This window comes from Eubalaena glacialis, chromosome 8 (assembly GCF_028564815.1).
Source record: "Eubalaena glacialis isolate mEubGla1 chromosome 8, mEubGla1.1.hap2.+ XY, whole genome shotgun sequence".
Classification (NCBI taxonomy): Eukaryota; Metazoa; Chordata; class Mammalia; order Artiodactyla; family Balaenidae; genus Eubalaena; species Eubalaena glacialis.
This window is the reverse complement of record NC_083723.1, coordinates 21,895,804-21,919,824: the sequence shown is the minus strand read 5'-3', so window position 1 is coordinate 21,919,824 and position 24,021 is coordinate 21,895,804. Positions and strand designations below refer to the sequence as shown.

At 36.7% G+C, this 24,021-nt stretch overlaps 1 protein-coding gene across 1 annotated transcript in view; it reads right to left on the bottom strand.

Annotated features, from left to right (window-relative positions):
• The window catches only part of PHTF2 (putative homeodomain transcription factor 2), a 115,390-nt gene that overhangs the window by 75,372 nt on the left and 15,997 nt on the right, over positions 1–24,021 (bottom strand). Inside the window, exon 2 of the mRNA XM_061197645.1 lies at positions 11,040–11,119. Within this exon, the coding sequence (XP_061053628.1) occupies positions 11,040–11,084 (45 nt within the window). The 5' untranslated portion in view covers positions 11,085–11,119. The remainder of the gene's footprint in view (positions 1–11,039; positions 11,120–24,021) is intronic.

The following is a 24,021-nucleotide window of genomic DNA, read 5'->3' as shown; positions in this document are numbered from 1 at the left end:
TATGGATCTGCTTGGAGTCTGTAAACATTACTGTGTAGCAGCCTGGGAGGACTTTGCTAGGGAACAGCGCAGGGTATTTTTTCTATTTTTCCATTTTCTTTACCCAGGGGAGTTGACTCTACTATCTCAATTAAGTACAGGTACAGCTTGTTCAAAAAGTGAAATTCTATTAACTCATGGTACAGTTTACAAATCTCTAGACTAGGTAAAGACAAACAAATAAAAACAAGGCCTGCTGAGTTCCCTTATTTCTCAGGGTCTCAGTTTCCCCATATGTGTAATAAAGATACTATAAAGGTTAATTTCTAAGGTACCTTTCCCTCTCTGCATTTCTGATTCCTTAGTAATACGATTCTAGCACAAGGCAACCTCAAATGACAGCCTCAGGCAAAAAAAAAAAGAAAGAAAGAAATGAGGGTTTCTGAGTCACTGAAAGAGCTGTCAGCAAAATCAGTTCATTGGAATACTTGAATTTTTACCCAAGGAGAAATTTCCTTGAGCCTTCCCTCAGGTTTTGCTTCAGAGCAATCATCCTTCGGTATCCACAGGGGATTGGTCAAAGCAATTTGGGGGTCAAGCACCCCCAAATCCATGGATGCTTAAGTCCCTTATATAAAGGGCATAGTATTGGGTTGGTCAAAAAGTGCCTTTAGTTTTTTTTTTTAAATAAATTTATTTGTTTATTTATTTTTGGCTGTGTTGTGTCTTTGTTGCTGCGGGAGGGCTTTCTCTAGTTGCAGTACGCAAGCTTCTCATTGCAGTGGCTTCTCTTGTTGCAGAGCATGGGCTCTAGGCGCGCAGGCTTCACTTGTGGCATGCGGGCTCAGTAGTTCTGGCTCGCGGGCTTAGTTGCTCCGCGGCATGTGGGATCTTCCCTGACCAGGGATCGAACCTGTGTCCCCTGCATTGGCAGGCGGATTCTTAACCAGTGCACCACCAGGGAAGTCCCTAGTTTTTAAGTAAAGATAAAAGACACATTTTTCGTTTTCACCAAGAACTTCACTGCACAAGGTATTCACCGTTTTGTTCCACTACCTTCTGCCATTTTTCAGGCAACTTCATAATTCCATCTTCCCAAAACTTTTTATCTTTTTGAGCAAAGAACTGTTCCAGGTGCCTTTTACAGTCTTCCAGGGAACTGAATTTTTTTCCATTAAGAGAATTTTGTAAAGACTGAAATAAATGGAAATCCCAAGGTGCAATGGCTGGTGAATACGGTGATGAATCAGAACTTCCCAGCCAAGCTGTTAACAGTTTTTGCCTGGTCATCAAACAAACACGCGGTCTTGCGTTATCCTGATGGAAGATGATGCGCTTTCTGTTGACTAATTCTGGATGCTTTCGTCGAGTGCTGCTTTCAGTTGGTCTAATTAGGAGCAATACTTGTTGGCATTAATTGTTTGGTTTTCCAGAAGGAGCTCATAATAGGGGACTCCCTTCCAACCCCACCATATACACAACATCACCTTCCTTGGATGAAGACGGACCTTTGGTGTGATAGGTGGTGGTTCATTTCGCTTGCCCCACAATCTCTTCCATTCCATATTATTATACAGTATCCACTTTTCATTGCCCATCACGATTTTTTTTAAAAACGGAACGTTTTCGTTATGTTTAAGTAGAGAAGTGCATGTGGAAATACGGTCAAGGTTTTTTTCGCTTAACTTATGTGGAACCCAAACATCAAAGCGATTAACGTAACTAAGCTGGTGCAAATGATTTTCAACGCTTGATTTGGATATTTTGAGTATGTTGGCTATTTCCCGCATGGTATAACGTTGATTGTTCTCAATTAATGTCTCAATTTGATCGTTATCAACTTCAGCTGGTGTACCGAGCGTGGAGCATGACATTTCGCAAACCACTTTTGACACGTTCGATCTGTCACGGCACCTTCTCCACGCACTGCACAAATCTTTTTTTGCATTTCAGTTGCATTTTTACCTTTCTTGAAATAATAAAGTATAATATGCCCAAAACATTGCTTTTTCTCTTCCATCTTCAACATTAAAATAGCTACACAACAATTCACCAATTTTGATGTTTTTTTTAAAATGCACACTGATATGACAGCTGTCACAATACAATCTAACAAAACTGTTTCAAATGAAGTTAAAGACAACTAAGCACTACTAGAGCCATCTTACGGAAAAAATGGGACGAACTTTTTGGCCAACCCAATATTTGCATATAACCTATGCACATCCTCCCGTATACTCTAAATCCTCTCTAGGTTACTTACAATACCTAATACAATGTAAAATGCTACATAAGTCGTTGCTGGTGCTTGGCAAAATCACATTTTGCTTTTTGGAACTTTCTGAAATTTTTTTTCTGAACATCTTTGATCTGAGGTTGGTTGAATCCGTGGATGCACAACCTGGGTATATGGAGAGCCCACTGTAATTAATTTACCTACAATTTTACTAACTGATTAAACAAATGGGGATAAGGCCAAAGAAGTGAAAATTCACGGCAAAGAAGCACAGGTAAACCACAATGTATTACAAACCAAAGCCACTATTAATAGACAATAACAACTACGGATCAGGAAAACATTAGAAAATGGTCATTTCTATTCCATTTGCAGTTAAAGAACTTTTGGAAAGAGTCAAAATTTTTTTAAAGTTTGGTTATTTAAAGAAAGATACCCAGAAAATTCATCAAATAGCATTGTGCATTCCTCACAGTTACTATGTAAAATTTTAGGTGGTATTAAACTTAAGAAACTCTCTGTCCTTCTACTTATTTATTCTATCCACTTTTTAATGCATCATTTACTTTGTTCCTTCCTAAAATACCTCTCCTTAACCATGAAAAAAAGTACTTCAATTGATCTCAGATAAAGAATGACATTTTCTGAGGAAAAAAAAAATTATTTGTGCTAGAAATTAAAGCAAAGGGTGAAGGAGAGAGCAACTAAATGCAAATATAGAATTATCAAATATACAGAAGAAAACTGACCACTTCTTCTGATGGTGTTTTTCTATTTTAACAGATACAGAAATGTTCAATTTAGAAGAACTATTAACCAAAACCTTTAATTATCCAAATTTTTATTAATAACAACGCTCCATATTTAGCAAGAGGGAAAAGAGAAAGCACAGAAACAGAGTGAAGAAGGCAATGTGAAGTTGAAGGCAGAGGCTGCAATAATGCATCTACAAGCCAAGGAACACTAAGGATTGTGTTTCCACAGAAGCTAGAAGAGAAGCACGGGACAGTTTCTCCCCAAGAGCCTCCCTACAGAAGGAACCAACCATGCCGACACTGTGATTTTGGACTGCTGGCCACCTGAACCATGGGAAAAAATACATCTCTGTTGTTTTAAGCCACCCAGTTTGTGGTCATTTGTTATAAAAGCCCTAGAAATCTTATACAACTTATTATAATATCTTGATATAGCCACCAAGTTAATCCATTTCATTACCGTAATAAATCAAACCATGAAAATATATATGGAAGCACTCTGAAAAATAGATGCTATTTAAATATGTGGTGGTACTAAACATCTTCATTATCATCATCATCCTATCATTAATGCTGTTAAATCAACCCCTATGTACATATAATACTAATTATATCTTTCTTTAAAAAAAGATGTAGGGACTTCCCTGGTGGCACAGTGGTTAAGACTCCACTCTCCCAATGCAGGGGCCCCGGGTTCAGTCCCTGGTCAGGGAACTAGATCCCACATGCATGCCGCAACTAAGAGTTCACATGCCACAACTAAGGAGTCGGCAAGCCGCAACTAAGGAGTCAGCAAGCCGCAGCTAAGGAGCCCCTGAGCTGCAACTAAGGAGCACACATGCCACAACTAAGGAGCCCGTGAGCCGCAATTAAGGAGCCTGTCTGCCGCAACTAAGACCCAGTGTAACCAAATAAATTAATTAATTAAATATATATTTTTTAAAAAAGATGTATACCCCTCCAAACACTCTCACATCAGAAATCATCTTTAAAAAAAAAAAAAAAACACCTCTGAATATCCATGTAAAGTGCAGACAGTAAACCATGTTCCTATAGGGGTCAGACAGGTGACATAAATGTGAGGTGAGGTTGGTCCAAGTGCACATGTCCTTACCATTAGGAATGTAGCAAACTAGACAGCACATCCCCCAAATTCAGATTTTTGTCTGAAATGTTCTGATCTTTCAATGCTGACTTGATTTTTAAAAACTGAGCCAACTAAGCCAAAACCATCTCCAAGTCCTGTATGGCCCTATGGTTCTCCAGGTTTCTCCCTCCAATGTAAATAGAGCGCTAAGCCCAGTGTTTGACACCCAGTAAATCCACAAGAAGCACTAGGTGCTATTATAATAATGGTCTATTATCACTGCTGACCTTTGTGAGAGCACTTCCAGCAGGGCAGAGGCAGAAGCCAGACTACAGCGACTTGAGGACCGATGGCTAAAGTGGCAGTAGAGACAATGGCATAGTCTTTTCTAATTGGAAGTTGAGGAGTAGTAAGAGGGGATGAGCAAGGACAGAAGCTGAAAGAGGAATATGGGAACATAAACATTCTTCATTAAGGTTTATCTACAGATTAAATGAAGAGCTCTTTTAAACAGTCAAAAAAAAAAACCTTTCAAATTAAACAAGTGAATTTTATAAAAGTTTCTTCAGTGTGTTTTTCAAAGCAACTTTAGTACGGGGGAAAAGAGTGGCCTAAAAGTCAGCAGATCTGAGTTTTGGTTTTATCATTAATTCATGACTATGATCAAGTTATTAGATCTACAGGCATCAGGTTTCTCATCTGTAAAGCAAAATGTTTAACAGGAACTAGATGATCTCTAAAGTCAAACTATCTTGACTACTGCATAGCATAGTTTCTTTCTTCCTTGTAAATAAAATTCAAACTCAAATTATTTATTTTAGAAATACCCAAACTGGAGAGAGGGTGAGGGTGGAAAATTTTAAGAACTTCATGACCAAAATGAGGGAGAAAAATCTTAGGTGAAAAGGTACATATTTCAGTAACTAAACTAACCAATGTATTTCTACTAGGAAAAGACTTATTTTTGGCAAGTAAGAGACATTGAAAAGGAAATGGTGGAAAACATGAGCAGTGACTGAAGCAAAGAAAGTTGAGGCTTATAAATTACACTTAATCATGTCTCTGCTGTACGAGTGATAGACAACAAACATCAACTAAATACCCACTGTTCTAATATTGGATGGATAGTAGAAGACTGACATTTTAGGTTTCTCATTTACAAGTAAGAATCTTTTTAGCCTCATGAGAATTTTTAGAATCCATGAAATAAAGCACCCTGATAAGTTTGGGGAACAATTCCTCTGATAAGTGTATGAATATGAGGTAATAATAATAGAAATAACTCTGTTATTGAAGGCTTACCCTGTGTAGAGCACTTTGTGAACACTTTGCATATATCATCATTTTAAATATAAAAGTCAGTGTTTATATATATGAAGAAAGTGAAATTCAGACACCATCTGTCCAGAATTATACAGGCTTTCAAGAACAAGGATTCAAATCTCTGCTTTCCAACCCCGAAAACCTATGTTCTGGTTACCATGAAGATATACTGCCTCCTACAGTAGTCACTCTCAAAGGGGTCAGGCTGTGACTAAAAGGGAGCCTGAAGGTTTTGTAAAGCCGGTAACATTCTGTTTCTTGATCTGAGTCCTATTTTATAAACAGGATACAAACAGTTCTGAACACAAGCAGTTGTTCAGTTTGTAAATATATGTGTAAATATGTAAATATATTATATATAATAAATAATAATCTGTGTGGTTTTGAGTATATATTATATACCACAATAAAACATATATTCTCTATGCATTAGTCGGAACTCTCTTTTATAAGTAAAAGTCCAATTCAAACTATCTTCAACAAGAAGGGGAAATTTAGGGACTTCCCTGGTGGCGCAGTGGTTAAGAATCTGCCTGCCAATGCAGGGGGCACGGGTTTGAGCCCTGGTCCGGGAAAATCCCACATGCCGCGGAGCAACTAAGCCCGTGTGCCACAGCTACTGAGCCTGCGCTCTAGAGCCTGTGAGCCACAACTACTGAGCCTGCGCTCTAGAGCCCGCGAGCCACAACTACTGAGCCTGCACTCTAGAGCCCGCGAGCCACAACTACTGAAGCCCCTGTGCCAAGAGAAGCCACCGCAATGAGAAGCCTGTGCACCACAATGAAGAGTAGCCCCTGCTCGCCACAACTAGAGAAAGCCCACACGCAGCAACGAAGACCCAGTGCAGCCAAAAATAAATAAATAATTTTTTTTTTTTTTTTTAAAAAAAGGGAAATTTATTGGCTAAACAACTCAAAGGTCAGGGGTGAAGTTAATCTCAGGGTGGAGTGAATCCAGGGACCAGAGCACCTGCTGGCCTGTGGTTGTCTGCTTTTTCCCTATTCCTGACCACTCTCTGTGCTCTCTCATTCTCTTCTTCTTCTAAAACTTTTTCCATGTTGTGGTAACATGCTTAGACTTGCATCCTTCTAAATGAAGGTTCCTAAATGAAAGAAGCAAAAGAGTCTTTTCCAGCAGCTCTAATTAAAAACAAAACAAAACAAAAACAAAAAACTACAGGACAGTTTGGGTCGTCAGATTTACCTGGACCCATCACTGTGGCCAAGGGAATGAGGTACCATTTCTGGTCTGGTCTTAGTCACATACCCACCTCTTTGGTCAGATGGAAGAAGTATGTGCAGCACATACTCCTGTTGGTCATTAAAGAAACTGCAGAGTACTAACCGCCACTCTAATGTCTCATCTACTATATTCCAAGTCATAAGATGCATTACTAGTATTATTTTTAAGAGTGATACTTCATATTTATTCAACAATTCATAAACCAATTTAAAAACATTTTCAAAAACTATATTTAAAGTTGATTCACTCCTTCATAACCCTGTGAGGCACAGAGAGGAAGCACTACCATCCTCAGATTACAAAAGAAGGAACTGAGGCTCAGAGAGACTGAGTAACACATTCAATATTACAAGCTGATAAATGTCACAAAATCTAATACAAGTGCTCTTTCAACCATATCATACTATAAGGCACAGTAGTTTAAAATTACATTAAAGATTTAATGGTACCTATGAGAATATGGTTCAAGGAAAAAAAAGCTTAAAAGAGAAAATGTGATAAACCCATTTGTCTGAGGCTCAGTACTTCTATTTGGTAGATCTTAATTTTATATCTACTACTATAAGCATTCAGAGGCAAAAGAGCACTATACAGGAAACCACATACCATCAGAAAGCATTTCTTGGTTATCACTTAGCATGCCTTCAGCTGCAAGGAAATAAAATTAAACTTCAAGTGACTGAAAAAATAAGGGGATTTATTATCTCATACAGTAAGAAGTCCCAAGATAAGATATTTCCAGAGTTAATTAATTCCATGGCTCAAAAAGTCCTGAAAAACTCAGGATCTTTCCACCTTTCAACTCTGCCAGACTTGGCCTGTTGTCAAGCTCCCTTCTGGGGAGCAAGTTCATTACAACAGCTTCAGGCAACAGAGCTTCACCCGCTAATGTCCAGAGGCAGGAAACAGACCCTCTATCTCATTTCATTCATTTACCTATGTTAAATTAGTTAATATATGTAAAGCATCTAGAAAATGCCCGGCACATAATAAATGTTATATAACTGTTAGGGGAAACACTGACTGAAACCACTCACCCTGGCCAGGCACCACAATAACCATTTGCATGAGTTATTTTACAACAGGAGGTCCTGGTAAGGAACACGGAACTAACAAGCCACCACCAACTGGAAGAATTCGGGAAAGGTCAATAGGAGACGCCAGTCCATATGTCCTACCAACCTCCCAGAATCCTCCTCACTGGAATCCATCTTGGCTGGGTGATGCGTGTGCCACCAGGAAGGACCCTGAGTCAGAACGATTGGCCAGAGACAACCTGGAAACTAATCCCATCACCATAAAACCCGAGACTGCGAGCCACGTGGCAGAGCAGTCCTCCTGGGTTCCCTTACCCTCCTGCTCTCCACCCGGGTGCCCCTTCCTAATAAAGTCTCTTGCTTTGTCAGCACGTGTGTCCCCTCAGACAATTCATTTAAGAGTGTTGGACAAGAGCCCACTCTCGGGCCCTGGAAGGGGTCCCTCCTGCAAGAAAAGGACTTTTTTTTTTTTTATAAGCCTATATTTAAGAGGAACACAAATCTATATGACCAAAGAGCAGTGAAAGGAACTCTCAGGCTGATGATAAAAGGAAATACCAAGATGGCAGATGAGAGGCATGACTTGAGAACAATCCATCCAAGAATGGAGCAGGAGGACAGAGAGTTCTAGGAGGGTTATTCCCAAGAAAGAAAAAAAAGAAATTGGTAGAATACCTGAATGTGACTGACTACAACAAAAGTTGTTCAGTTCTGTCAGAGACTTTCAAGAACTAGAAAAACAAAGCAAAACATAAAAACTGCTGCACAGACAGGAAATATTATCACAGATACTACATGATGTTGCTCTAAATACTGCATACACAAACATAAGCCCCGAATACTGATTTAACCAAAATTTTAGTCACTGGGAGGATGGGGTAGGGGGATTGGAAAGAAATCATAAAAAAGCTAAATCCTTACCATACAGTCAAAAATCAACAAAAAACATCTATAATGACATAATCAAGAAAAGGCAAGGGCCCCTTGCCCACTACTTTCTGGAGACAACTGAGTAGATTCTAAATAACAGTTACCACTCAGATCGCTAAATTGTATAACTATTTAGTGACAATTAATTGCTTTGTGGCAAAGGCTAATAATCATCTTAAATTTGAAGGCTGCCTCAGAGACCCAGATTTTCCATAGTTCTTTCTCCCTCTTGTTCCCTCATGGCGTTTTAGCATGGAACTAGCAGGGAGAACAGAGAGGAAATTATGGTATAAATATGGGTATCTGGTCACTGATTTTGGTTGTATGACTTAATTTCTTTTGCACCTTTATAACTTGGGCAAAGTAGGTATGTATAAAAAAAAAAAGTAAATACCATAAAAAAAACTAAACAGTGTTATTCAACAGGGCATTATTCCATTTTTAGCAGGGCAGTTCTTTTTGGTGCCCTAAGATAGCTCTATGAGGCTATCTTAGAGCACAGGTATGCAAACTAAGGGCTGTGGGCCAAATCTAACACACTGCTGGTTTCTGTAAATTAAGTTTTATTGAAACACAGTCATGCCATTCATTTCATTCATTTACATATTGTCTATGGCTGCTTTTGTCCTGTAACAGCAGAGTTGAGTAGTTCCACAGAGACCTATGGCCCTCAAAGCCTAAAACACTTACCACCTGATCCTTTATAGAAAAAGTTTGCCAACTCTAATTTAGAATATTGCATGATATTTTGTATCCGATTCCTACCCACAAATGTCAGTATTCCCCAAAAAGTAATTATGAAAACCCAAACTTCACACCCTATATTTGCAACCCACCCTCCCCTACTCCCTACCAGGATGAAGAGTAGCAGAACTTTGAAACACCGACTGCCTCCAGGGAGCAGAACTCAGAGATTGGATAAGGATAGGAAAGGGTACCAATAGGGGCTGTTATTTTTGTTTTCAAAAAGTCTTGAAATACTAAATCTTTCAAAGTATTCACATGTATTCTTCAAGAAAATTAAATTTAAAAGCAAAAGAAAACAAGAGAGCAAATCAAATCTGGTTAATGGTTCTGGTGACTCTTTAACATAATATGTGATTATATGTGCTAGATATAATTTGTTTTATCTGTTAGGGTTGCTCTGGAGAATTTTCTGGTTGCACATATCCAAAGCTGCTAGATAGACGACCCTCAGATAAGAAGGGTGTTACTGTGCAAAAACTGAATGTGAGTATAATACTTCAAACTCTCCGATCTCAAGAAAGGTCAATTAATCTAACACATCCTACAAATGATCTTCAGTGAAGTTTGAAATGTTTAAACATAAAAAGTCCGATAGATAAAATGTTTAATAAATATTACTAACTCTCATAGTAGAAATTAAGAGAAAAGCTTTCAAAGATCTATGTAGGAAAAAAAATTAGTTTTCTTTAATTCAGCTTTCTTTTAAGTTGACTGGAAATTTAAAAGTAAAGATGACACTAATATAAAAACACAAAAGATTGAATTAATAGTATGATCAACATCAATACTTCCAATTTATTACTTTACGAGAAAAATGTGATACTGTATATCTGTGGTATGTTCTACCCAGAAAGGAAATGACACATCCAAACACAGACTGTATTCTTAGGTATGTCTAATCTTTAAAGTGTGCTAATTTACCATGTATTTACAATTCAACTAAACTTTAAAATTGTCTGATTTTCCCATACATAGGAAAAGCTTTAAATATATAATTATCTTTGTTAATAGGGACCTAATGAATAAGGCATCAAAACGTTTTAAAATGTGAAAACAAACATAATTCACTATATAAGCTAAAAATCTAAGATACCACATAAAACAACAATACATTTTAAAGAGTGTAAACAACACTCTTCAGGAATAAACAGCTTACCGTATCTTCAAAAAAGGCATCAGAATTTGTACTTTATAAAGAAAACATTACATTGGTAAAACTTATTTTGAAACGTAGGATGACACAGCTAGTTAAGTAGTTATGACGACTATTCCTAAAACATCAAAATAAACATTTTAATATTTCAGTTTGGAAAATACAGTCTCCAAAGGTTTATTCTACTGAAAAGATTCAGCTGTTGAACTGTAACTTACAAGAAATAGATTTAAACTATAGTTTCCCTTGTTATAAAATTATAACAGCGCTGTTAACCTAGCTTTCTTCAAAAGAAATTAATGTAAGAAAATATTTAATGCTTTCATAAAATGCTAACTGTATTCATAATCCTGGATATTTGGTTTATATTTTAACTGAAAATAATCTAGCTACTTTGATAATGTGGAGTAAAAAGTAGAGAAAAATATTTCTAAGCACCACCTTTCTTATTTTAGGTAACACTTGACATAAATCCATCGTATTAAAAAAAAGCGTGCGTTTTTAGAATAAAAACATTTAAAAGGTTAAAAGCTTTTGACTATCAACTTACCTTCTTTTGATACCACACTATAGCATCTGTGACTTTGGACGCCATTTATTCCACTGAGATCACACATTCGTCATTTTAGGCTGTGCAAGAGAGAAAAACATACAAAGGACTTGACTTCCACCTTCTAAATGGAGACTGAACAACATGTGTACATAGCACTCTGGTTACTTGCACAGCAAGGGGTGTATGACTATACTTATATTACACCCTTCCTCATTACTATTTTAGCAACAGGTTCCCTTAAGTAAACAAAAATCAGTTGCCATAAGAAAAGATCTTTCTACATGAATATAACACTTAAATTTTCTTACAAAATAGTTGAATTGTTTTTAAAAAAATAAGTCTTTTAAATATATTTCAGAATTTTCCAGGTTATACTGGAAATTTTTCATTTATAAATTCTCATATGATAGGAATCAATCCATTCACTCAGTAACAGATCAGTTTTGCTTCAGCTTCTATCTAGGAACTAGCATCAATTACTGTTGCTAAAGGATGGCTTGATAGAGATTCCAAAATTTATAATCATATTTAATTTTCCCTGATACTCAGTAAACACAAAGTTGAACTAAAATCAAATAGCTGGAGAAACCTAATTAATGTATATTAAATACTAAGCTAATATTAGAGTTAATTACACAGGAATAACTACTATTAAGGACTTCTCAGATATCACAGTTTGCTAATATTTAGAAATTTACCACAGACTACTTCATAAGCATCTTTCTGGATACTAAACTTAATGGTTCCTTACTCCTAGAGAAAATTAATTTCAGATTGATTCCAGTTACCTCTGGAATACTTTTCTAGTCTTAATACTACACTGGCATGGAGGGCATCTCTGGCAGGTGTTAAGGATGAGCTTCAACAGGTTCAAATGCAGAATTCATTGCAGAACTCATTACAAATTAGAATCATCCAAGGCCAAACAGGATCTCAAGAAAATTCTGAGAGTACAGCACCCTGCTCAGCCAATCCTAGCACATGCAGATCTGCAACCGGCGAGATGCTAACACTACAGAGTTTGCCCAGAGTAAACAAAATACCAGAGGTTTTATACTCCATTCTTGGGAGCATATAAGGATTCAAATATAATGACAATTATTACCAGCAAGTTCAAATATTCAAATCAACTTCTAAAATTTAAGGCAGAATTTACTCACTGCCTGTATTTTTTTAACTTTTATTGAAATATAATTGATTTACAATGTTGTGACTGCATATATTTTTGACAGTGTTAGAGACCAGATTATTTATTACCTTTCCTAAGATACTGATTGCATCTTTAACTGATCAAATTCAAGTAAACCATGTTTTGAAAACCTCATAAATTCCCTGGCATCATGGAAAGAGGAGGAGCATAGAGTCAAAAGATGAGGATTCAAATGGTTCCACTAACTAATATGCAATATTGAAGAAGTCACTTCACCTCTATGATCTAGTTTCTTTCACTTATAAAACAGGAGTAACTGTACCTATCTATCCCTTATAGAGTTTTTGTGACTAATAAATAAGACAATGTACATAAAATGCTTACCAAAGTCTAGTACATATAGATGGTCAATTATAATTATTTTATTATTAATTTTATATTTAAAAATTCCCCAATTCAGGAACTGGGAAATATTTATATTTCCTTTTTTAAACATGGCAAACAGGTTAGAGAAGGAAAACATGCAATCAGTTTTTGTTGACAGTTAAAATAAAAATAGTTACCTGATTATCCTAAGATTGCAACGTCAATTCTCAACTACATACACATGGATTATTTAGAGATTTCAAAGTTCACCTCCTCTGAAGTTTCTCAGTCAGATGTGGCTACCTTTATTTCTCTTACCGGGGTTCTGGGGGGAAGCTTGTCCTCACTGACTTAAAATCTCCCATTTTTTGTTTTTCTGTCCTGGAGGCCTTTGGGAGTAATTCATTAACTTTAACCACATTTTGTCCTAGAGGTTTTACCTTGATTCGGTCAGCAGACTATTCATTACAACATTACACCTTCATTATAATTGTCTGTGAAGACTATTGTGTATGTTTTCCAAACTGGTTATAACTCTCCTCCCTCTCCTGTCCCCACGTTGCCAAATGCAAACTACAAAAAATGCTACAAAAAGTATGAAAATATCAATTTTTCACTTTACTGTCCTTTAATCTCACCGAATCTTTACTGACAAAAATTCCAGCTTATCTACCAAAATAAAGATCCTCTTTCTAATCCCCAGTGGTATAAATAATATGCATTTCATATAGAAAATGTGAAAGGATTTTTTATTCACCCAATCTATTAAATATATAAGATATTTAATATATTTGGGGAATATTTAAATGGTCACATATAAATAGTATTTATTTATTTATTTATTTATTTATTTATTTATTTTTTAAGAAAAAGCTTCAGTGGAAGTGAGGAAAACAGTACCGATTCAAATAAAATAATCTCAAAGTTTTTTTAATATACTTTGGTTTACACCAAGCTACACTAAAATAAATTTCAAAAATCAACTCTAACAGTACACTAGGTACATAAAATGTTCTAAATATTTTAATTATATTCATTTGGATTTACGGACATAAAATTTCAATCAATTTTGTTTAAAAAAAAGAAACACAACCTTTCTTCAGGTAGTGGTAAGTTTTGCTCTACAAACTCATTTAACAGTTTTTCCATTGTGTCAACAACCTTTCAGTGACACGGAGTGGCTCGTATCTATTTTTAAAACAGGTTTTACAGCATGCTAAGACAGATTCCTGAATCAGACATCTGACAAAGCACAGACACATGAGTATAAACAACAAGAAATAATAAATCAACAAATGATTTCATGAATAATAAAGATTATTTCTAAAGCTTTTCCAACTTCTTTGATTCTAACGGTCCAGGAATACAGGTTTATAGTCTCTTTTATCATGATAGTTCATGATAAATACTTTTTATGCTAAATTGACACTAAAATTAATTTACAGAGAAAAGTAGAATATTAAGCTTATTCGGTACCTTAAACAGAGGATCTTAATCTTTTTTGATCAAATAATTTGATAGAAAGATGATATTAAGATATAAAAATAATCCAATTGTGAAAACACAGAGCTAACCATAGGCATAACATTTAAATATTGCCATAGACAGTTACTCTGAGCTAATTCTCTCGACGCTGCTTTAGTCATCATACTTGTCAAAACATCTGAAATTACTCTTTACTATGTCAAGGTCTACACAAAATGCATTTATAATGCCAAAGACTAGGATAGAGGGAAAAGATGACCATGAAGAGACAGTATGTTAAGTCTGCTTTTATAGAATCTCACTATCAGGGACTTGCCTGGTGGTGCAGTGGTTAAGAATCCACCTGCCAATGAAGGGGACACGGGTTCGAGCCCTGGTCTGGGAAGATCCCACATGTTGCGGAGCAACTAAGCCCATGCACCACAACTACTGAGCCTGTGCTCTACAGCCCGCGAGCCACAACTACTGAAGCCCGCGCCTAGAGCCCATTCTCTGCAACAAGAGAAGCCACCGCAATGAGAAGCCCATGCACCGCGACGAAGAGTAGCCCCCGCTCGCCACAACTAGAGAAAGCCTGCGCGCAGCAACGGACACCCAAAGCAGCCAAAAATAAATAAAATAAAATAAAATTCTAAAAAAAAAAGAATATCAAATACCCACAAGTATTCTTTGCACAGATATAGCCAAAGAAAAATCAAGATTTTAACCATTCCCTATGTTAGAAAAAAAAAAAAATCAGTCTATGGAATACTACATAATGTTACAATGTACTTCTCTCATAATTCTAAAACAAATTTCTCTGTTCCAGCATGACTCTCACTACTTTCAGAAAATAACTTATGCACACCTCTGACACTTCACTTGTGCTGTAATTCTCATTCCTTTTCTCCACTCATCCATCCTTCTAGATCAGTTCAAATCCTACTTCCTCTAAGATGAAGCTAGCTTTCTGTAAGTGTTCATTTGGACTAAAAAATGTTGAAGCTGGATGTCTCTTCCAGCACTGATTTGTACTAATAAATCTGGTATATAAATAAAAATGCAAAGCAATATAGCCACACATGTCATTCAATCATATGTAAACACTCTTAAGGAAAAAAAGAGGTATCCTTCTTCCTTTGTGTCTCACTAAGTACCCAACACATTATAATATGCAGAAGAGGAAGGAGAGCAGAGAAAAAGCAATGACTAAGCATCAGGAGAACTGGGTTCTAGATTCAAGTTCTGACACTAAGAGCTAGGGCTTTTGAATTAGTTACTGAGTTCTCTGGGCCTTCGTTTCTCACCAGTGCCACCTAGTCAAATATTCCACAACTCAATAAAGGTTAAATAAAAATTCGAATAATGTACAGGAGTTCCTCTGAATTCCTTTACTAATACACCCAAAAATATTAACATTAGTTAAATCAGTGATACATATTTGGAATCTCATTATTATGCTATTCAGCAACCTTGTGTCACTCCCCACTGCACTTAGAATTGTATTTAGACCCTCTAAAGTCTCACACTAACCTACTTACCCAACATTATTGCTCACCGTCTTCTCATACATCTGTTTCAATCATACCACACTTCCTACACTTTTCTACCTCTGTGCCAAAATTAACACTTCTTCTCTTTCCAAAACAAGGACGATTTCAAGAACGCCTCCTAAATTCTACTTTCTCTATAAGTTTCTCCCAAATTCCTCCATTAAATACTTCTCATCCTGTTCTGTATTCCCATTACACTTAATATGTTCTGTTTTGTACAGACTTTTGTATACTTGTCTGTATATGTGCCCCTACCACTATCCATAAGTTCTTTGAGAGCAGTCCAATGTCTTTACTACTTCGGAACTCTCCGATAGCTTTTTGTATATATTAAGCACAAATGTTTACAAACCAAATTAAACAGTTGCCAACCAAAGTATTGGTACCATCACAGATGAATGAATTTAATTTTTCTATCGACTGAAAAAAAAAGAAAAAAGCACAACAATGAGAGTGGTCAGTTAAGTTTTATTTGGGGCAAAATGAGGACTACAGCCTGGAAGACTAGCCTTTCACAAAGCTCTGAGGAACTGCTCCAAAGAGGTAGGGGGTGAGGTCAGTATATATGTGATTTTAGTAAAGGTGGGGATACATGCAATTAATCACACATTTTGGCAGAAGGTTGCTACTAGTCACAAGAAGACCGCTGCTAGTCATGAGGAGCAGATGTCTCCCTGAATGATTTTAGTGCTTTTCCAGATATGAAAGTATACAAGAAATTGGGTTCATAAAATCTTCTGAAAATATCTAACTATATGAAGGCCTGTACTGCCAGTTTTTCCGAGAGCACAGAGTGCCTCATTCCTGATCTCCACAATCTCCACCCTGAACTCCTTTCAGGGTGTGTTGAAGGTCAGCGACCACAGTGGCTAACAACTTCACTCTTGTAGTGCCAGATGGAGAGTGACAATTTTTAGCTGGCAGACCAGAAATTAAAAATTCTACCTGTCAAACTCCTGCACTACCCCGACATGCATATAAACATAGAAACATACTCTTTCCTAATACTAAAAGGTACAAAAACATTGTGAAGTATAATTAGTATGGCTGGTTTATTTGCTGACATGTCACTCAATCAACCAATATATAAGGATTTGCAGACCTATAAAGTACAATGAACAGGAGTAAAAGTCAAACCTGCCAAGTCTAGTCTACCTCTATTCCTAAATGCTAAAGTAAAGTTATATATAACTCAGTTGCCTCCTCCAAGGCTAAAATAAGCAATTTTTAGACTTCAGAAACTAGGAACAAAGCTATTCTGTCCTTAAAAAGGTAATAAACACTAAGGTTCAAACCAAATTTTTTCATACTGATACTGAAGTTAAAAAAGAAGTGAAATTCTGGTAGGAGGAGCCTGGTGTGGACAGACGGAAACCTTCTACTAGTTTCAGGGTTGCTATTTTCTAATCATATGACCTATAAATTGTTACAATTTCTTGAAAACTTACAAAATTCTTCATCTGGAACAGGACTTTATTTCATGGAAATGTTGTGAAGAATAAATACCACAAACTATATGTTTAAAGTCGTTTCCAATCTTAGAAAAATCAAATGCAAAATGAGGTCCAAGAGGTGTACACTTTCTATTACACCAGTTCATAAAAGGAATATTTGTAATTCTTATTTTCCTTCATGGAACCAACACATAGTCTGTGTATTTAAGGGCTAGAAGATAACACCTAACCTAAGAAGAAAAATTACAGCCAAGTAACTTCTGTGTAAATTTGTATTTACAAAAACATGTTGTACTATTGTGAAATCTAAGAGAATAACTAGAGTTATAATCTTTTTTTTTTTTTAAAGTTTAATTTGTATTTATTTATTTATTTACTTATGGCTGTGTTGGGTCTTCGTTTCTGTGCGAGGGCTTTCTCTAGTTGTGGCAAGCGGGGGCCACTCTTCATCGCGGTGCGCGGGCCGCTCACTATCGCGGCCTCTCTTGTTGCGGAGCAAAAGCTCCAGACGCGCAGGCTCAGTAATTGTGGCTCACGGGCTTAGTTGCTCCGCGGCATGTGGGATCCTCCCAGACCAGGGCTCGAACCCGTGTCCCCTGCACTGGCAGGCAGACTCCCAACCACTGCGCCACCAGGGAAGCCCGAGAGTTATAATCTTAATACCCACAAAACCCTCTGTAGAACTTCCTGATGTGTACAGCCAACCCACCCTGTATGTCCTTTAAAAGCAGCTCTTTGAATTTCAAGTTTCTTAACTTTAGCACGTACCCACAAAATCTCTACTAATAGCATTCCTTTGGGCTTTTTTTTTTTTTTTAAATACTTAAAAGGTCCTTCAAATACTTAATTGATAGTGTATTGTGTAAGTGATTCTTGTTTTGACTGTTGTGCCATTTGGAAAAATCAATAATGAAATACAATCTAAATGGTTTAACTTCCTCATTTACTCACAAGAAATTTTTTACATCAACTCTTCAGTCATCATTCAAATATGGATATGTTATTAGAGGCCTCTAGTAAAAACATTAACTAAATTAGTGTTCCAGGTACTCCATAACAAAATGATAATGCATGAAATGATAATCAAATGGTTTAAAGATTTAATAGGTCATCAAAATGAATTTATTTAGATTAAAAATTGCTACCTATACCTCATTAAAAATACCACGAATAAAATTTGAAAAACACTACTTTAGAGATGTTTCAGCCAGTATCTGATAAATACATTAATAAATATTAATATAAATATTAATTAAAATTAATGTATTAATTAAAATATTTATTTACTGAACACTTACTAATATTGCACTGTTGTAGGCACTAAGGTCACAACAGTGAACAAGAAACAAGGTCCCTGCTGTGACGAAACTTACAATGCAGAAAGAGAAGATAGAAAATGAACAGCAAACAATATAATTTTGTGTTGAGGTGGTCCTATCAAGGAAATAAACAGGGAGATATAGTTGGGATGGAGTGGGGTACTTTTGGAAAAGATAGCCAAAGAAGTCCCCTCTGAGATGACACGTGAATTGGGATCTGAAGGATGAGAACAGCCAGCTATGTTAAGAATTGAGGGAGGACATTCTGAGCAGAGGGAACAGTAAACACCAAGACCTTGAAGTGAGAATGAGCTCAGAATTTTTAAGGAACAGAAAGGAAGCTTATTTATGGGTAAAATCAACAAGATCTAGAAATGGACTAGGATGGGGCAGGTTGGGGGAGGGATTAGGGAGAAGAATCTAGGTTTGGGGTTTGAACCATTTTTCTGAGATGGACGCATTTTTTTTTAAAAAATGGTTTATGAACAACATTGTAAAGTAACTATACTCCAATAAAAATTAATTTAAAACAACGTTTATGAAAGTAATACAAAAAAATAGTTTTAGACCTGTTAAGGTGACAATACCTATTTGACATAAAAATAAAGATGTCAAGCAAGTAGTTAGATACTTGAGTCTGAGCTCAAGATAAAGATGGAGATATGAGTATAGAAGCCATGAACACATAGTCAATATTTAAAATCAGAGGTGGGTTACACAGGTATATGCATTTGTCAAAACTAAAGTATACTTAAGACCCGTGCTCAGAGATGACTTCAATAAAATCATGTGACTGACATATCAACTAAGAGGAGTATAATTAGAGAAGAAAAGGGTTCAGCCTCAAGTCGACTACTATTCAGAGAAGTGAAATAAGAGAGGCCAAGAACAGAAAATGAGTAGAAAGAAAGCAGGTGAGTGTGATGTCACAGAATCCAAGAGAGGAGGGTCTTTTACAAAGGAGTAGGCTGCTAACAGATCACTGGATTAAACAAAACAGAGGTTAGAATGAACTTGGGAGGAGCAATTTAAATGGAGTGGAGGAGATAGAAGTCAAGGTGAAATGAGAAGAAGAAAGGGCTGATAAAGAAGAGGACACCTGTAAAAAAATCACCAAAGATCGCTAATTGACTCCCATTATTCCATCCTCCTTTTCCTTTTGCAAACATTTTGCTGGACACATTGTTGCCCAAAATGAAGACCTTTCCTAAGCCAGGTGTGGCTGTGACTATGTTCTGGTCCAGATACAGCAGTGTTAGGTGGAACTTCCAAGTTAGGCCCCTTAAAAGAATCTCACTCAGTTGGAGAAAGCCCTTGGTTCTTTCCCCCCTTTCCATTTCCTGCTCCCTGGAATGCTGTTTTAATGGCCAAAGCTCCAGCAGCCACCATGGACAGTGATATTGAGACCAGAAGCCAGGTGTATTCATAGATAGGAAGGAATCTAGGTTGCCGGATTAAGCCACCTTACCAGTTCTGACTGCCTACCTCCATATTTCTTGTATCCAAGATTATAAATCCTTATAGTTTTAGCCATTGTTATTAGCAGCCAAACCAAATCTGATACTGCTGAGTATAATACTTTTGATATATACTTTTTTTGCCATCAAAACTTTGTAAATATTGTTCGAATGTCTTTTGGAATTGTACGTAACTGAGAAGTTTGCAGTCAGCTAGATTCCCCCCCCACACCACATATAGCTCAGGTTTTCTTTTTGGCCAGGATGCCAAAATAATTCTCTGCTTATTTCTGAAGTTACTAACTACTAGGGTGTAGTCATTTTTCAACATTTCACAATTTTTTTTCCTGGTGTTCAGAGCCTTTCAACCTGCAAACGTAATTTTTGCATGATATTTCTGAAATCTTTTTCTGTTCCATTTGGTGGAGTCTCTATTCCAGGAGTACAAGTTATGCTTAGGTAGGATAGTCTTATTGTTTTTTCATGGTCATTTCTTTCATTTATTTTTTTCCTGTAGTGTATTTGTAGAGTTGCCATGCCATCTTTTAAAAAAATCTTGATTGTGTTTAACATGGGGAGTGCTACACTGAGCTCCTACTTATTTTGATATCTAATGGGTTCTCCTTGACAACTTCAACATCCTTTTTACCTTAGTTGGGAACATTTTTATTTCTATGCACACATGTGCATGCACACACCACACACAAACTTCAATTTGAGATCTGGATACTGCTTTTAATCTATTTTTCTATAACTCATCAATGCAGGAAATGGAGAAAGAAAGCTAAGTTTCGACTGAGTACAGCCACCGCTGAAACGTCATTAAGTGTCCTATACCAGGATCCATCCCCCCAGTCAGAGGGCTATCCTACCTTCATGGGCTTTGGTTCTTGCCCTTTACGAGAGTACCTTTCAAAATGTCAATGTTCCCTGACAGCGTGAGGCTCAGCATTAGTATGCGGGGTCTTCTCAAGGATTTTTCGCTGACTTTTTGCTTCCTACTCATCTCTTAGATCTGCTTCCCTGGAGAGTGTTAGTGAGGATACTTCCTGTTTTGCAGGCCTCATCTTTCCTTAGTCTGGCTTCTGGGATATGGGGCTGGAATTATAAACTTTGACAGATACACCCAGTATCTTCTCATTCTTTCCTGGCCTCCACTTTTTGAAGTATTTGGTATAAGGTTGTACATACCCCTTTCTCGTCCGCTTCTATTCCATTTTTTTGCCCTCTCCTTCCCCCACCCACTTTTTCCTATTTTCATTTGGTTTTTAGTGAAGGGAAAATTCTGTGATTCTACTTCAGTTGTACTCATAAATACCTAAATTTATTTTTTAACACTTATTTTTTAAGTGCTAATGACAATCTTTTGAGTTACTGACTCAACTGAAAAGCAAAATTTAAATATTCTAAAATAGGATTCTAAACTAACAACAGCTGCAATTTTACTTCTGTTATTTCTAACAGAGGGAAGTAAAGGGAAGACACCCAGTTTCAATTCTTTTTATAAATTCAAGATACTAAACAAAATACAGAACCAAGCTTAAGCTCTTCTGTGAACCTGTTACAACTACCTCCAGGGAAAACAAAGCTAAAATGCATTTTTCCTCCTCAAATCTACTATTCTTTTACTATCTACTCAATTTGGTACTTAAGCAAGGAACCCTAGAATCTTTGTCTCCTTCCCTTTCCCAACACCACCAATTCTCTACCTGGCACACAGGAACCATCAATAAATATGAAGGAATAAATCAATGCATCTACCTGGCACACTGCCAAAACATCTCTCATATAACCCCTCCCTGGCCCCACTACCACAGACCTGGTGCAAGCCCATATTATCTATTACCAGGACTACTCTGACAGTCTCTTATTATTTCTTCACTTTCACCATTTATCTTTCTAAAATACTGACCTCATCATGTTTCTCTCCTTCTTAAAAATCTCTAATGATTTCCTATTACCTAAGAAAAGAGTTTAATCAGCATAGTATACGAAAGACCCTTCTTTTACAACTTTATCATAGATTCATTGCTTTTATAATCAGTAGCATCCATCATCTCTACCTTCTTCCACACACAACCTACCCACTCCAATCTGCCATCCATATACATATCCTACAGTCAGGCCATGTGGGTTACCAAATATATTTTCATGCCTGCCTTCTAGACCTGGTGATAATTCCTCTGTCTAAAATGACTTTCTCCTTCTTCTGACCTATTTGACAAGTTACTTTGGATTCTTCCAGGCCCAGATCATCACAGGAAATTAAATTGTAAGAACATATAACGAATGGTGTGCAAGTGACTTAATTACTTAAAGAGTAATTTAAGACTTAAATATTTCAAACCACCAGGAAAAAAATGGTAGACTAAACACAGGCGTCTAACAACGTCACTCCCTTACAATAAGTAACTGAAACTACAGCAAAAGCATACACATATAAGAAATGAGCTTGGAATTAGTTCTAAGAAGGTGGATGGAGGGTTAATGGTGAAATAGAAATAAGAACCAAATTGTGTCCCCTGGGTTTTCCTTCCCCATAGTTATAGTGGCCAATTTAAAATTAGGACATATGGCTTTAAATATACCAGATAACTTCTTATGGGACAAGTGAACTATTCTTGGAAACTGAGTCATTTTTAAAATAATGAACATATGGTTGGTCATCAAATCTCACTATTTCATGTAATACCATTATTAATATGTCCAGATCATCAATTCAACGCTAATAAAAATGAAGTTTGGGGGTTGGGCTTCATATTACTACTAACTACCAAGCCAACTGGCCCAAACTGCCTGGAAACTCAGGAATGCAACACAATTTAATAGCCACTACACTTATAACATTCTTCTAACCTGAGGGAATTTTCTATAAATCAGGAAACCAACACTTCAATTTCTAGCCCATTCAAATCCATACCACAGAGGAAAGTACTTTCTAAACGTACTACAACTACTATTTAACCAGAATCATGAGCTCAACTATGTATAGCTTATTCTTTTGATTGTTGCCTAATCTCTTCAACTATACAGTACTATGCCATTTTATATAAAGGACTTGAGCACCAGAGGATTTTGGTATCCCCAGTGGGGGGTCCCGGAACCAATCCCTGCAGGTACCGAGGGATGACTGTATAAGACACAAGGTATGTGCTCAGCAAATGCAACTATTCCATTTCTCTTCTCCCCTTCACAGCAAAATTTTGCTATCTCCTCCAATTTCTCCACTTCCTCTCTTCAATCCAATCATGCCTTTACTCCCCGCACTCTACTGAAAGTTCTCTTTAAGGACACGAATAAATTCAGGTTGCTAAATCCAACGGTCAGGTCTCAGTTGCTCATCTTATCAGCAGTATACGACACAGCTGACTATGCTTCCTCCTCTTGGAACACTATTCACTTAGCTTCTAGGAAACCACTCTCTTGGGTTTGCTCCTAACTTTCTGACTACTCCTCAGTTTCTTTGCTGGCTCCCGTCTTCTCCCTGAGCTCAGTCCCTGATATCTTCTCTGTCTTCACTCAGTCCCTTGGTGATCGTTTCAAAATATCTTAGTTTAAATACCATGTGTATGTAATGACCACTATATATGTAGATTACATCTCTAGTCTAACCTGTCCCCTAAATCCACTACATTAGAAAAAGTCAAACAAGTTTTCTTTGGACTTCCCACAGCCTACTATGTTGCTGTGCATTATAAATACACAAGAGGAAACTATGTATACATTATTTCTTACATATATTTAGACTAGAACCCTTTCCTCATGATGCATCTCATGAGACATACAATTAACTAAGCCACTGAATACAGCATACTGAGACATCTTTCAAGTAGTTCCAACTTCTCACAGCACAAATTAACTATACAAAAATGGGCAAACTTTTCTTCTGATTGAAGAGAGGTAATAACTGAGTTTGAGGCTTTTTTCAAGGCAGTTCACTCCATTAGAAGAGAGCTTGCCTCAAAAATTTCCTTATTCAGAGATAAATTGGTGTCTCTCTTAAATTCCATTCACCTGTATTAGTTATATACTCTAAATGGGCACAGAATAAATTTACATCTTCTACCTTCACATAAAATAATATAGTAAGTAGATGCTGTTGTAATCTCTTCTTTTTCCAGATTAAATATTCCTAGCTCCTTCAACTGTTCTTCACATAACATGCCTTTCAAACCTCTCACTATCCAGGTCATCTTCCTTATCAGATAAGATCTAA